This window comes from Bacillus rossius, chromosome 11, assembly GCF_032445375.1.
Source record: "Bacillus rossius redtenbacheri isolate Brsri chromosome 11, Brsri_v3, whole genome shotgun sequence".
NCBI classification, from domain to species: domain Eukaryota; kingdom Metazoa; phylum Arthropoda; class Insecta; order Phasmatodea; family Bacillidae; genus Bacillus; species Bacillus rossius.
In genome coordinates, this window is record NC_086338.1 from 38,042,572 (window position 1) to 38,058,656 (window position 16,085).

The 16,085-nt window shown below is 40.1% G+C and overlaps 1 protein-coding gene across 3 annotated transcripts in view; it reads right to left on the reverse strand.

Moving 5' to 3' along the window:
* Positions 1-816: 816 nt before the first annotated feature.
* LOC134536826 (solute carrier family 25 member 35-like) overlaps positions 817-16,085 on the reverse strand; it is a 33,275-nt gene continuing 18,006 nt past the window's right edge. For 2 of the 3 annotated variants that reach the window (XM_063376818.1, XM_063376819.1), the window contains 3 exons: positions 14,425-15,435; positions 12,944-13,058; positions 817-1,304 (listed from right to left, as the gene is read on the reverse strand). In XM_063376818.1, coding sequence (XP_063232888.1) covers positions 1,070-1,304; positions 12,944-13,058; positions 14,425-15,435 — 1,361 coding nt within the window. In that variant the 3' untranslated portion in view covers positions 817-1,069. The remainder of the gene's footprint in view (positions 1,305-12,943; positions 13,059-14,424; positions 15,436-16,085) is intronic. The other variant, XM_063376820.1, reaches the window with a different exon arrangement.

Here is a 16,085-nt window from a genome sequence, read left to right on the forward strand (position 1 = left end):
TTTAACATTTATATTAGCAAGTTGTGGCCACAGTGTTATTTTTTTCTTTGCATGGACACACACACACTTGCAAAACCAATCATTTTGCAAAGGGTAACATAGTGTCAGCACTCATGCAATTGACAACACTTGTCTTTGCTCCCTCTGCTCGCACAGAACATTATGCCTCATCGCCCCTTCACAAGGACATGCATGCTGCTGCGCATGTGTGACCTGAACACACTTAATGAATGCAGTGCAGCGCGACAAAATGAAGATCACCACATATATTCGACTGTCGCGCTAGAGACGAAAGGATATTTGTAATCTGTAATATTTCCATGTAATAATTATAAGTATGCTTACAAGCTCACAAGCAGATGTTCCTAATAGTAGACTCTTCTCTACTCTGCCCAACCATTATTCATACCATCCTCTGTATCCTGTACACTCCTACGTAATTAATGCATGCCGTTGCATCCATGCATGTTCTGTGCCCAGGGTTTTTTTCCCTTGCGTCTATTCGGGTTTTACCTGGGCCCTACTTAATATAAATTTAATATTTATTTAAGATAGGGGAGTTAAGTCATAGCTATAATCGCTGCCATGGCTGGCCAATTCCCGAACAAAGCACACGAAGCATGGCTATGACCAGGCGAATGGGCTTCGGGCCTGAGACGCACCTAGGTCCCTTCCTAGCCCGGACCACTCACACAAATACACTCAGTCTTAGTTAGGCTAGGGGAAAAAACAAAAAAATAAAATAAAATAAATGAAAAATATTTATGTGTGTAATTTCCTAACGACATTAATTCAGTTCATTAAACACACGAAATAAGTTTTAACAATTTAATTATTTTATAATCATTAACTAGTTTTTTTTTTATTCAGCAAACATACACATAGAACATCAACATTGAACAATTTTATGAAATTTTATACATTCTTTCCACTTTCTAAATTCCTTCAAGGAAGATTATTTTCATCTGCTGCCTCGGTTCTTTCGCAATCATCACAGCAGCAACAACCCTCCCCCGCCTTTTTTTCCCATATTTTTTTACGGAGTCGTACATTTGGCGCTCAACCGTCATCACTGCGGAGGTTTTGCACTTGTTTCCCCGCTGCCGCTTCCTCGTGGAAAGTCTTCCGCTCCAGGTCTTTGAAGAAGTCCCAAAACACGAAGCACAGCACGGTGTGAGGGCCCAGGCGGACGTAGCTCGGAACTAGGCCCTTGTAGAAGCCGTAGATGCCTTCGCTTCGCCATATCTTCACGGCGCAGTCCCAGACGCCCTTGTAGAGAAGTCCCTTGCCGTTCGCGTCCACGCCTGCAACAACATCAACACTTCCATCAGCCCAATTCTCAGGTCAAGAATCAACACTGCGGCACCCAGCCCAGGAGACGTCTCTTTTGAAGCTCTCTGTGTACGACATTTGGTAGAAGTGGTTTCGTGAATGGGACGAAAGTCGAATGAATGTAAATGTGTGACCACGGTGCCGAAATCGTCAAGATGACGGACCTACGTGTAGCAACATAAACCCGTACATAGTCAGTCACTTTTGTAAACATTAAGGAGCATACCAAACATATTAGTGTGCCAAATGAAACTACCCTGGAATATATTTGGTAATATAAAATAGTCACATTAAAATGAAATCTCGAGTTTTAAAATACGTAAGAAAACTCTAATTACAATTATGATAATGCATATTCTCTATTCTCTTTCTTATACATCAACAGGCTCGGCAGTAAAAGGTAGAGCGCGCGCTTGTAAAGGCCACAGACGAATTTTTAACGTGGTTCATACCTCGTCACTGGAAAAAAAAATTCTTTTTTCTTTTTTAATAACATCATAGTTGAATAAAATTATATAATAATAATGTTCAGTCTGCTCAATAAGGTTAAGGTTTGTTTGTGTGAAGTATTTACGGACTGATTTCTGTCGTTTAAGCAAAAACAAAATTAAGAACATATACTTAAGTGTTATAATATGTGTTTTGAAATGATTCAGATTAATATTTTAGTAATGTCATAGAACTATAACTTAAATGTGCGCGGTACAGTTAAACGATTTGGAAAGAATTTGATAAAATTCCTCGTGATAAATCACGTCCAAAGCCGCTTTTATCGGAGCCATTTTTATTAGTTTTAAATTTTCAGCTTTTTCGTCCTGCTATCTGTGAATGCTGGTGGGAAGCAACGTTCAGTGGCGTAGCCAGGATTTGTGTATGGGGGGTGTTAAGAAGCATGTCCCCCCCCCCCTCCGTATTAGAGCGGGGGGGTCCGGGGGTCCTCCCCCGGGAAAATTTGGATTTTAAGGTGTAAAATAGTGCTATTTTAGCAGTTTTCGGTACTTAAATTTAAATATTGTAATGGTAAATTTTTTTATTAATTTTAATATGATATTTGTTTGAGTGATGAATAAGAAATTAATTAAAGATTTGGTGCTAAGGGGGGGGGGGGTTGAACCCCTAAATCCCCCCCCCCCCCCCCCCTGGCTACGCCCCTGGCAACGTTCATGATTCAGGCAACTAATACCAGCGGCGGTTGCAGAAAGTTAGTATGATTCGCGTCTAGAAATTTTTGTACTTGAAGAGCGAATATTTCATTGATCAGGATATGAATCATGCTCGGCCTTAAATTTTGTGTCCGAGTTTCGTATTATAAGTTAATTTGCAACATGGACAACATGAGAACACATGAGTTTGCTCGTAACTGAGGTAAGATGTTAACACATCACTGGCGAGAACTGAAAGACTTGCTCATATATATATATATATATATATATATATATATATATATATATATATATATATACACTAGATAATGCCCGGCATGCGTTGCAATGCCTCAATCAATTTTTTAAACGTATACTAAGCATCTCTCTTTATCTCTATAATTCTCTATCTCTCTATGTATATCTCTATAACTCTCTCTATCTTTCTATTTATATCTCTATATATCTTTCTACATATATATCTCTATATATCTTTCTAGCGGACCCGACAGACATTGTCCTGCCCAAATGTACATATGGCGGTAAGTATTTCTACGCTGGACATTTTGTATCTTCTCATTATACATACCCCTCCTCTTGGGCACGCCACTGCCGTTACCAAAAACCTTTCCCATGTTTACGCAGAAGGCAACAACAATGCAAAAGCCCGTTGCCATGGAGGCTAATTATCAACAATGCTTAGTTTTTTTGCTTTTAAAGCGTGTTTTTTTTTTTAGTTTTTTTCTTAACTCAGAATCGAGATTAAAATATCCAATTGTGAATCTAAACCATCCTCGAATCCCCGTGAACTCACACAAAAAATTTCATCAAAATCGGTCCAGCCGTCTAGAAGGAGTTCAGTGACATACACACGCACACAAGAAATATATATATAAAGATATATATATACACACACACACACACGCACACACCTGATGTATCGTATTCAGGCCAAGGACGATAAATTTAAACGTCAAGTTCCTAGTGGATTCGTGACTCCGAGAGCTCCGTCATCTGGAGTCTCGTCACCATAGCATCTTTAAAACTGCGCCGTAAGCAGCGTGAGTTGCATTTTCACACACAGCTGCTTCCGAGCCGAACTGCCAAGCCGTGTTTTGCGCGTGGAAATGTGAAGTGCACAGGGTCGTGTGAAGGAGAAACACAAATAAAGATGTGTCGCAGGACTGGCTCGAGTTAAGGGGCGTACAGTGCTGGCTGCAAGACTTGCGAGTTGTCAGATCAGGAGTGAGGCGTGCGAGCGGTAAGCGGCACTGAAGGAGAAGTAGGGAAAGAGAATATGCAGCACCAATGATAGGTAAGCTAGGAGGTTCAACAATCTCCTTGGTAGAGGCATTTTTCCACGAGTGCTGTATTTGTTCAAAAGATGTTGATCGGGCGGTGTTTGACGAGCGATAGTGTAGTCGTAAAGGTGTGTGTACTTGTATACACTCGGATTTGTCTGGTCTCAGGGTAATTAAAAGTAATTTGGTAGAGACCTGAAAAATACGCGGATTCATTTCGTGATAGTCTAGAATAAAAATCGTTTGCATTTTTACTGCATCAGTGATTGGGCCACAGTTATTCTAAATGACACTCGGCCAATGAAAAACTTTCAACAAAAGAAGTAAGTATCGAATGATTAACGTCCCAGTTAACAGGCGACACGAGTCAGTAGCCAATGAGCAGATGTAATTTTACCGCGTGCATAGAGGATCATGGAGTCTATCCTACAGGTCATCGAAATCGCAAATTTTTCCGGTCACTAGTCATAGGTGTGCTCAGCCCATGTTTGCTTTCACATCGGTTGACTTCTTAGCGAGAACATTTTTATCGTTTTAATTGCCACTACCTGATTCGCTCACATTTTTATAGCTGGGCATTGATTGATTGGGCACCGTTGGCTCACGTAATTAGAGTGACGTTTCCAAATAACTGCGGTCCTATAATGAACACAGTGCGGGAGTGTGAAGGTTTGCGTTCTAACTTGCGACTTAATGATTGCGCGCGATTCCCGTATCCCTAATCGTGGATTTCGAACAATGCGCTGACACTAAGTTTTGTTTGTGAAATGGAGACCAGAAAAATAGATCGTGCATTTTGTTACCATTCCCTGCATTAAGAGGGCCAAGACGGGACAGCTGAAGGCTCTTCCCAGAAACCTTACAGAAATACTTCCAACCATATAGTCAACAATGGGATAGGTGCTAGTTGCTAGCCAAGGGGAGTATCTTGAGGTTCATTAGCTCTAATTTGAAGTAATTATTCGTCGTATTTTTTCACAACTCGCATAACTTCAAAAAGCGGAAATTATGTTTTTATAGCAGTTGATGTGTAAACAGGCCGTGCCAAGTCAGAATTATTTTGTTCTATAGGCTCCTCAGGTCCTTTTGCAGCAATCCGTTTCCATTTAATCATGCACAGAAAATATTTTTTTGTACTTTTACAAAATATTCCTTTGGAAACCAGTTGCCAAGAAATAGTTTGTAATAGGTCTACTACAAAAATAATATTTTTGTAAAACACATAGTTATGATTACTTTTGCATATGTGAAATAAGGTTTTTTTTAGAGATAATATTGGGTACCTATTTCTAACAAAAATGTGCGCATAATTTTATATTTTAGTTGATGTTTCACTCAACCAAATATTTTTTTTTTAAAATCGAGTATTCAACAGTTTTACTTGATTTTGTTTCATCATGCTCATTAATTAATGTGCGCAGTTGATACCGGAAAGCAATTCAGGGAACTGTTTACAAATAACTTTCAATAATTATTGGAGGCACACTGGGGCAATCTCAAAGCATTAATTCCCTTGTAGTAATGCGGACCCAAGTATTACTGAGAACAATGTTTTGTGATGATAACAGTTGTTTCCGCGTAAATGCACAAAATTATAAATACGTGTAATTTTTTGACGTGACAACGTCTAATAAATCTATAAACGCCGGCTGCACGCACGCAAAAGTGTCTCGTTACGCTGTGTCCCGTTACGCTCATTGTTCCGTTACGCTGTGTTCCGTTACGCTGTCGGCGAGTGCAGTAATAATAGGTTATGTTACAATTGACTAAAAAATTATGGTGATTCATATAATTGATGATAGATATTTGATTACACTTTATTTATATTAAAACTTGTTCATAATTATATTTAAACTTTATAGCTAAACGCCAGTTTTTAAAATTAATTACAAGTAATCTACACGTGAACTGTTTCGTCGACTGTTTATAAAGTGAAGTGAAAAGTTAATGTGGTTTTCATTGCTTATTACAACAACAATTTCGGCAATAGAAAGGTTAATTATTCTTGCATTTTATAAATCTGATTACTAGTATAATTTCAAGTATTTATTCTTTTATTATTAAAACAAAAATGATTCAATTTTATTCATAAAAGTATGCAATAATTTCATCAATGTTTTGTTATTACGTTGTCACGTTAAACTATCGTCCGTAAACCGACTTTACACACAACCAATATTTTTTTTTTTTACATATACAAATAAAAATGACCGTGCGGCGCCCGGCCCGCGCCGCGGAAATGACGAAGCCAATGAACACCAAGGTAAGGTCACGGTGACCTTGGCGCCCAGAGGAACTTGCCGGTCATCGCGGCGTGGCACGACGCGAGCAAGGGCGTCCGAGGGAGGAGACCCGGACACGCGGATCGCCAGCCTCCCGTCGATACACAGGTGCGCTGCAAACAAATGACTCGTAGACAGGGGCGCAACAACAAGGGGGGACAAGGGTATTTTGCCCCCCCCCCCCTCTGAAACCTTGAAGTGGGGGCAAACGGGGGCAAAGAAAGTGCTGTGTAATCAATTTTTAGATAATAAAACTGCTTAAATAGCACAATTTTCCACCTTGAAATACAAATTTTCCCGGGGGAGGACCCCCGAAAACCCCGTTTCAATATGGGGGATAGATGATTCTTTATAAAAAGGTATATTTCCCCCCCCCCCCCCTTTTGGAAATTTAGTTGTTGCGCCCCTGCTAGCTAGCGAGCGCATACGGCAGGTTTTGACGTGAATACGTCTTTAAAATTGCTTCCGTAGTGGGAGGCAATTTAAAAAAAAAAAGAATGGTAACAAAATCGGAGAATAGAGTTTGGTTTTGCAGCTGCATATCTATCATCTCATTCCAAAATTTAATTACACCACTGAATAGTTAAAGGATCAAAGAACTCGTTACGCCAAGTGAGGACTGTGACACATCGCGCGCGGTGGAGGGGGAAGCACCACCATTTTGAGGTCATTTTGCTGCGTTTCGAGATTTCCATTTAGTGTAACTTTTGTTTCGGAGAAGCTACGACGTTCAACACCCTGACTATATTTTTTACCTAAAAACTTGGAAACATATATTTTTTAATGTATTTCGATCTCCACGGACTTTGGAGACATGGGCTCGATCCCTTCGAGGTAAATTTAAAAAGTAATTCCTCCATGGGGACAGGCAAAACATATAGACCCACACCACTTTTGCCAATGCAAACAAGGACATTTAGACCCACCCACTCCATTTTATTTTTCCACGTTTATTCGCCCTAACCTATTCACATATGTCACCTGCCGTTATTCTCCCCTCCAGCTTTAATATTATTGGCTATACGTCTAACTTTAATTTTTCGCAATTGTTTGACTTCCCCTCACCCCTACCAACATTATACTTCACAAAAATACGGATTCGAGGTTCCCGGGACCTTCAGTTATCTCCGTTTACTGCACTGAGTGAGACCGCCGTGTAGATCGTCAGCTGTCGTTGCATCCGCCATCTTGTAAATTTGTAATTATCTACCTAAAATTTAAAGAAAAAAATCCTGAATTTTTTTTAAAAATTACTTATTAATATATTGATTGATTCGTTTGATTTCTGCTCGGTTAAATCCTTGGTCAATGCAAAATAAATAAATTTTGCTTAAAAATATTTAATGTAATTAAATATCACCTCAAATTAATGTTTTACCATAAAAGTCTAGGTTTCAGGTTCAAGGAACAAAACTACACATTTTTACATATAATATTAGCATACAATTTCTGTTCTACTACCAGATCACTTGAATAACTAGAAGCACAGTGACAAAAACCACCAGAAGTTTTGCAAACTTATAATCTGTGAATTTACGTTTTGACGATTACGTATGTTTGTTTACAGCTTCGGTCGCTGGGTGATGCTACTATGTCTAGCTTCGAACCGGAGACCCCCGGCGTGTACGACCCGAGTGCAGTACGTCCTCACCATCGGGTCTGCAACCCTGTTACACTACCATTAAAGTATTGTCTTGAGCGCATCTCTTTGCCACCATCCATAGATGCAGATTACTCTTGATGAAACACGCTCTACCCTCGTCCTTGACTCATCACGTTCTCTCCGTCTCTGGTCGGCTACCCCCTCCACTCGAGTCTCGCACACGCTGCAGGTCAGTGCTTCCTCCGGCAGTAGCGACAAACTGCCGAGTGACAGGGGTGTCCTAGTGGCGACGAACTCAGAGCTGACGATGCGAATCCACACACTCTCAACGGCACAATAATGCCTTATAATCAAATCCAATATTACGAGGTTGTTAATTTTTATAAGGCCCGTTTGGTCATTAGAATTAATAAAATCGCGAGAAAAGGTTTTTATTGAAAGTTTTAGTTTACACGTATCTACTTCGCTTTCCCACATAATCGCCATTCAGTTCTAAGTACTACTTTTCGTAACGCTGTATAGAAGTTCGCCGACTGGGAGTCAAACCGCAGCGCAGTGCAGACGAGTGAAGCGGGAAGCCCGCACACAGGGGCAGGTCCTCGCATGTCTGACCACGCCCTCCTCGTCGCCTGGGGTCGCCTGCCGGGCATGTGGCTCACCAGGTCCATTGAATATATATAATGTATAGAAGTCGCGAGCCCAGGTTAAATTTTCTGTCCGGTTTCTCAGAAGAATTGTTGTAGTTCCAAGCTCCGCCGCTGCGATCGCTTTCATCTCTGTGTATCGGCCGTATACGCCCCTGGCGGTATTTGGCAGAACTAGGTTAACCAGCCCAGTCGTGACATCATCCTTCACCCCCCCCCCCCTCCTTGCGAAAATCCCAGACCCACGATTCAAATTACCCGGCAGGTCTTATCAGCATCGTTAGGCGACCTTGAAGAGGAGCTTCCCTTACCGTCGTTTGAGAATGATGAAATCCCAAAAGAAGCTAGCCACGGAAATCACTGAATGATGGGATTCTGTACCCGAGTGAAGTGAAAATTAGCTATTAAAACTTTGTATTGGGCCAATAGTCAGTGTTCCGTTCAAAATATGGTTTTATTTTAAAAGTAAAATACTTATTTAAACTATATTTCGCGTTTGTACAAATTTACTTTTAGATATTGGCAAGGAAAATCAACATACCTTAAACAACCTTCTCTTATTCAATGTTATCTATTAAGTAGTAAAAGGGGTAGATATTATTTTTTTAAATAAAAAAATATGGAACCCACTAAATTAGTATTGGCAAGATATATATATATATATATAATATATAATATATATATATATATATATATATTCAATATTAAAATACGCATATTAAACTTTTTCGGTAATAAAAATTCAGGATGATTTTGGTTTAATTGGTTTACGTATATTGCTATATTTTCTAAATCACATAGAAAGGGGAAAAGAGTACATCAGTGAAAATTCAAAAATTTAATTTAAGTAATACTAGCCATACCAAAAAATCAATATGCGAGATAAGAAATTTGGTAACTGCTCTACATTTCAAAAAAAAAATGCATTGGTTTCATGAATACTGAAATGTATGCGTAATAAGGCATATTATGTTATTATCCTAAGCATGACTATAACTAAAAAAATTACAGTAATTTAAAACGATGGCAGTCTTAACATACAATAAGTGCGCGAGTCTTAGTTTATTTTTTAATTGGCTTCTTCGTCAGATGGAAAAGAGTTAAGATTTCATCAAGGAAAAATATATTCTCAAAGTCACTAAACCGGGAGATAGAAAATAAGTAGGTTCTTAATTTTAAATAAAAGTTAAAATAGGCTTACGCTAAACCAATTAAAAATAAGTCGTTGTAAATATATTTTATTTATTAAATATGTTCTTTACTTGACAGTTCTTTGTGTATAATTCTTCAATAATCTTTGGAATTTAATACATACTTTTCTTAAAATGGTAGAATATCAGCAATACCCGGAAATTACGTGAGCAAAGCCACGGGTTATTAGATACACTTTTACTATAAAATAAAAACAACTATACTTTTGTAGTTCACGAATGTGATATTTTGTTTATTGCTTCACAACATTCATTTGTCAGTCTCAAATTTCATCGTACCACTTGTCAGAAATGTCACCAAAAATGAGAGATAGATTTTTTTTGACGAATTTCAATTACGAGGAAACCTTTCGCAAGACTTTTTTCTTCGCAGTAGTCACTGGGACACCATTAATTTAAATCCACTAAGATAATAAAATTGTATGTATAATGATTTGTTTTTGTATATTTATATAACTTCCCAACCAATTTTTAATGATTTTCATGTGAATAAAAACTTGTAAAGCAATTTGATTAACTGTGTCATAATACTTCTGATTAGATGGAAATACAAACTTTTCATCCGTAATATACGATGATAAAATATATTTATTATTGCAAAATAATATTCACTGTTCAAATGCAAATTTAAATAGATTATTCATACATGTTTCCTTTTAATTAATGGTTTAACATAATAATTTTTAGTATAAAATCCTTTTTATCTAGTGTTAAAATGGGTTGCTAAAATTAGGAATTATAAATATATCACTTACTAAGTCCGTGCACAGATTTACACAAAACAGCAACGTAGATAATCTTTTTTGGTAGTTTCTAATTTTCTGCCCTGAATAACATGAATTTGGTTGAATTCATACTAAAGTGAATTTTTTGAACAACTTAAATTGATGTCATAAATAAATATTTATTTTATATTAAAAATCCACAAACTGTTTTTAAAATATAATATTTTTCACGCCAGATGAAATAATAAACAAGAAATAGCTTTTATATGTTGTCTGTGTTTAAAGAATTTTATTATATTTCATGGAAATAATATTTACCTTTCGGTTATTAAAATTAAATATATTTGTATTCAAAATACTTGCGCATCGTTTTTACGAGCATAACTTGTGTATCTAACCTCAAAGCAAGGAATATAAAGAGTGGCAACTCAATGCTATAACACAAACTCTTATTTTCTTTGGAGATCCGGGAAATGTGCGTTAATTATAAGCAACTTAACATAGTAAATCGTTAACTTTTCAGATCTATGTTGGCAAAATTGATTTTTTTTTGTGGTCATTCGTTACTGGGAATATTCACCATATAACGTTTAAGATTATTTATTTTGAATTACGAAACAACCAAATCATTATGTAAAAATGCTTCATCTTATGTTAAAAAATTTATAAACTGCATAGCCACAAAGTATGACATCATACCATTAGTTTCAGTTACTAATAACAACACGTGCACGCGTTTGAACAGTCATCGCAGCCATAGTTGTTTCATAGCTACCAAAATCATTCAACGTTGTCAAGAATTATTCCAAATTATGTTTTGCCATTTTACTCAATGCGCCACTCCGTTAACACAACATTTTATAAATTCTGAACTACGAATGTCAGTATTTTTTTTTACGTTATTACGTTTAAGAAATTTCTGTAGTTTTCTTATAATTAAAACTTAATTTTTGATGTTGGCATCTTTTAACCGCACTTTTTTTTCGGTGGCCGTACTCCTCCAATTCAGTTGCGCCCGCCCGTATCTAAGCGCTCGGATTTCCTCAAAAGGCACCGCCTCTCGATAGAGTGAGACAGAGAATTACGCGCACGACCTTGAAAAAAGCGACGCTACAGCGCCCTGGCGTGGAAGCTGGTAACTACGAGTACCCTCTTGTGGAAAGAAGAGCTGTCTAGCGGCGGAGCTAACAACTACCACAGTTTTGGATCCGAAAATTGGAATAATAAATCCTATCCCCTCGCGACTTCTATAAGTTATATATATTCAATGCCAGGTCTGGGATAACTGCCCCTGCGTGCGGGCTTCCCGCCTCACTCGTCTGCACTGCGATACGGTTTTACTCCCAGGCGGCGAACTTCTATGCAGAGGGGTTAAAGAAACTGGTCTACAGTTACGAGAAGTGCTTGGAACTGAATGGCGACTACGTGGAAAAATGATGTTGATATATTTTAAATTAAAACTGTAACCAAGAACATTTTCTCACGAGCTTATTTTCTTTACTGGCCAAACGGACCTCATTAAAAAAATTAATAAATAAAGTTTGCGCGTGGAGTTCACGCGTGACAGAATTGAAACTTCTTGCTTATTAGGTGTAGATAGAGATAAATTATTAGTATTTTTTAATTGAACAAGTGATAATAATTGAGAACAGTAAGGATGTGGGTATGATCTCAAATGAAAGAAAAAACTGAGGAGTAGACAATCACAAGCAAGCAGAGTTACGATAATTCCATAGCATCACTGCTGCGTCATTTCTACCTCTCCTCTGCCGTCTCCTCTTCCGGCCGTTACAACTATAGCATATAAAAATCAGTGTGCCACGTACCTGCCAACCCTCCCCCTCCCCCCCCCCCCCCCCAGCAAACACGCGTCTTCCTATTCGACCGCTAGTGCATGCGTTGGAGTGGCGTCGCCGCTCTACCGGTTACCCCACCATGTACCTAACTATTCCCATCATGCGATCGGGATTTACGTAACGCTCGAAAATTGTTGTCCCCTCTTGCAAAGAAGTTTCATTTTGAAAAAAAAAATTGGTTGTCTGTAAAGTCGGTTTACGGACGATAGTTTAACGTGACAACGTCATAACAAAACATTGATGAAATGATTGCATACTTTTATGAATAAAATTGAATCATTTTTATTTTAATAAAAAAAGAATAAATACTTGAAATTATACTAGTAATCAGATTTTTAAAATGCAAGAATAATTAACCTTTATTGCCGAAATTGTTGTTGTAATAAACAATGAAAACCACATTAACTTTTCACTTCACTTTAAAACAGTCGACGAAACAGTTCACGTGTAGATGACTTGTAATTAATTTTAAAAACTGGCGTTTAGCTATAAAGTTTAAATATAATTATGAACAAGTTTTCATATAAATAAACTTTATTCAAATATCTTTCAACAATTATATGAATCACCATAATTTTTTAGTCAATTGTAACATAACCTATTATTACTGCACTCGCCAACAGCGTAACGGAACACAGCGAAACGGAACAATGAGCGTAACGAGACACAGCGTAACGGAACAATGTGCGTAACGGGGCAATTTTTCGTGCGGGCAGCCGGTGTTCGTCGATTTATTAGACGTTGTCACGTCAAAAAAAACTCTCGTGATTCCACTCAGAATGCCTTGATAGTTTGTAACCGGCTTTCTTCGTGAAAATTTAATGTGAAAAATTTTACAAGGGCGCACCTTGGTTGTAGAGACGCGTCATGATGACGTCGGCCGGCGTCATGCACAGCGAGATGGACACGCCGCTCGTCATGCTGGAGGCGAACGAGTTGAGCAGAGGATTCTCCTGGAACACCTGGAAGCAGCGGCAGTTCCTGTCTCAACGCTCCCTTTTCCCTTCCACCGACAGCTGCACACCTCGCAGTCCCTCGGAAAACAACGTCCTGCATCCATCAGCACGCCCAATAAACACATTGACGTGACAACGTCTAATAAATCGATGAACGCCGGCTGCACGCACGAAAAAGGATTACTCATTGTCCCGTTACGCTCATTGTCCCGTTACGCTCATTGTACGCTTGCGCCGCATTTATCTCTCTTCCACTCGATTGGCCAATGAATCTACTATTATATTAAATAGGTTAAGGCGGGCTCTTCAAAAGTAGCTTTTAAATTTAGTACTTTAACTAAATTATTTTTTATTAATTAATTTTTTTTGTTATTTTTCCATTTTTCCATTTATCCAAAATAAAGAGCATTAAACAAAAAGAAACATAAAAGAGAATTTAAAAAGTATTTAGAAATTTTAATATCAAGTTGAACCGCCTAACCGACGTGCAAGGGAATATACCATTTTATGGAGCCAACTGAACATTCCAATTAAACAATACCTTTCATTCAAAAAGTTATAGTTAAAATAATCTGTTCGCTAAAGTAATAAACATATTTGAATTAATGAGTGCAAATAAAAGTAAATTTATCAATTAAATTGTAGATTTCATTTCACTCCTTCTTTGTATCCATACAAAATAGTGATAATTCAATAAAAATGATTCAATGTTATTCATAAAAGTATGCAATCATTTTATCAATGTTTTGTTATGACGTTGTCACGTTAAACTATCGTCCGTAAACCGACTTTACAGACAACCAATTTTATTTTGTTTTCTGTTTTGATTTGTTCTGGGAAGCCCTAATTGTGCTCGTCTGTGCTGTCGTGTTTGGCAGAACACCTGGGTTCGCGTGTTTTTTTCGCTGTAATGTTGTCCGGACGATTTGCTTGTTATCGTCGTTGGGTTCCTCTGTCTGTCGCTATGTTGTCCGAAGTTGTTGCTCGTCTGTATTTACTGTGTTTTTAATTTTCTTGCAACTGCCTCGTCGTTGTCGCCCCACAATGTTCGTCCTTGCTGTGATAAGGTCCCGACTAATTCCGTTCACTGTCTTCGCATTCAACATCGGATTATTTTGGCTTGTTTTTCTGAGTATTTGTGTGTTAAAATTTCTTTGTCCCTTCTTAGAGTTTGCTCTATAACGTATAGTTCACATTAGTAATTGCGGGTGTCCAAAATTATGATTTGAATCAATCTTCCCTTTTGCAAGAACCATTCAAAGAACGTATTGTTGAGTGTGGGGAAAATCGGGTTCGTAAGGATAGCCCAATTAATTGTATACCGTATTTATTTCCTACTAATATTGTGGTTACCAATAAAATCACCACGCACCTGGTAGCGGGACAGCCACTGGAGCTGGAGGACCTTCCACGCACCTGGTAGCGGGACAGCCACTGGAGCTGGAGGACCTTCCACGCACCTGGTAGCGGGACAGCCACTGGAGTTGGAGGACCTTCCACGCACCTGGTAGCGGGACAGCCACTGGAGCTGGAGGACCTTCCACGCACCTGGTAGCGGGACAGCCACTGGAGTTGGAGGACCTTCCACGCACCTGGTAGCGGGACAGCCACTGGAGTTGGAGGACCTTCCACGCACCTGGTAGCGGGACAGCCACTGGAGCTGGAGGACCTTCCACGCACCTGGTAGCGGGACAGCCACTGGAGTTGGAGGACCTTCCACGCACCTGGTAGCGGGACAGCCACTGGAGCTGGAGGACCTTCCACGCACCTGGTAGCGGGACAGCCACTGGAGCTGGAGGACCTTCCACGCACCTGGTAGCGGGACAGCCACTGGAGCTGGAGGACCTTCCACGCACCTGGTAGCGGGACAGCCACTGGAGCTGGAGGACCTTCCACGCACCTGGTAGCGGGACAGCCACTGGAGTTGGAGGACCTTCCACGCACCTGGTAGCGGGACAGCCACTGGAGTTGGAGGACCTTCCACGCACCTGGTAGCGGGACAGCCACTGGAGCTGGAGGACCTTCCACGCACCTGGTAGCGGGACAGCCACTGGAGTTGGAGGACCTTCCACGCACCTGGTAGCGGGACAGCCACTGGAGCTGGAGGACCTTCCACGCACCTGGTAGCGGGACAGCCACTGGAGTTGGAGGACCTTCCACGCACCTGGTAGCGGGACAGCCACTGCTTGCAGTAGGCGAAGGACACGAGCTGCGAGAAGGAGCCGACTGCGGAGCGCGGCATGGCGCCCAGCACCCCTCGCCACAGCCCCGCCACGCCGTGCTGTTGGTAGACGTGCCTCAGGCCCTGCGTCATGCCGGAGTGTCCGTGCTGGTGTCCCACGGCCACGCTGTCCGCCGCCTGCGCCTGCAGGTGCGTCTTCACCTGCCGACACCGCCGCGCCCGACCACTCAGTCACTCCTTTGAATATATATATACTGTATAGAAGACGCCAGCCCAGGTTAAAATGTCTAATACGGTTTTGAGGTAGTTGGTTGATTCACCGTCGCAATCGCCACCATCTCTAGGGCATCGTCTTGTGGTGGTCCCTAGCGGACAAGTGTCGAAACTCTTCGAACACCCCTTCCCCACCCAACCTCAAACACGCGTTGTCCTCCACCCACCCTCTACCCCACCTCTCATCCCTACAGTTTTGTGACGCACAAACTCCCGTTGAACGACCTTGAGCTCCAGTGAATGTTTGGTTTTGAGGTGCGGGGGATTGACAGCGGGCGACAGTGCTGCGCTCTAACGTGTAAATAACAACCTAAGACGATACAGGGCGTTACGGCAGCGCACTGCAGCGGTGAAGTTCCCAAGCTGCTCATCATACGCTCCTGAAAAAACGTAGAGTAAATCCTATCCACTCGCGACTTCTATACAGTATATATATATATATATATATATATATATATATATATATATATATATTCAAAGGTAACTCAGTCACTCAGTCACTCGCCGAGAACCCGGCTTTCAGTCTCACTTTCCTGACGTTCTCGGTACACGGCATGACGCGGGTGTCATCCTCCTGA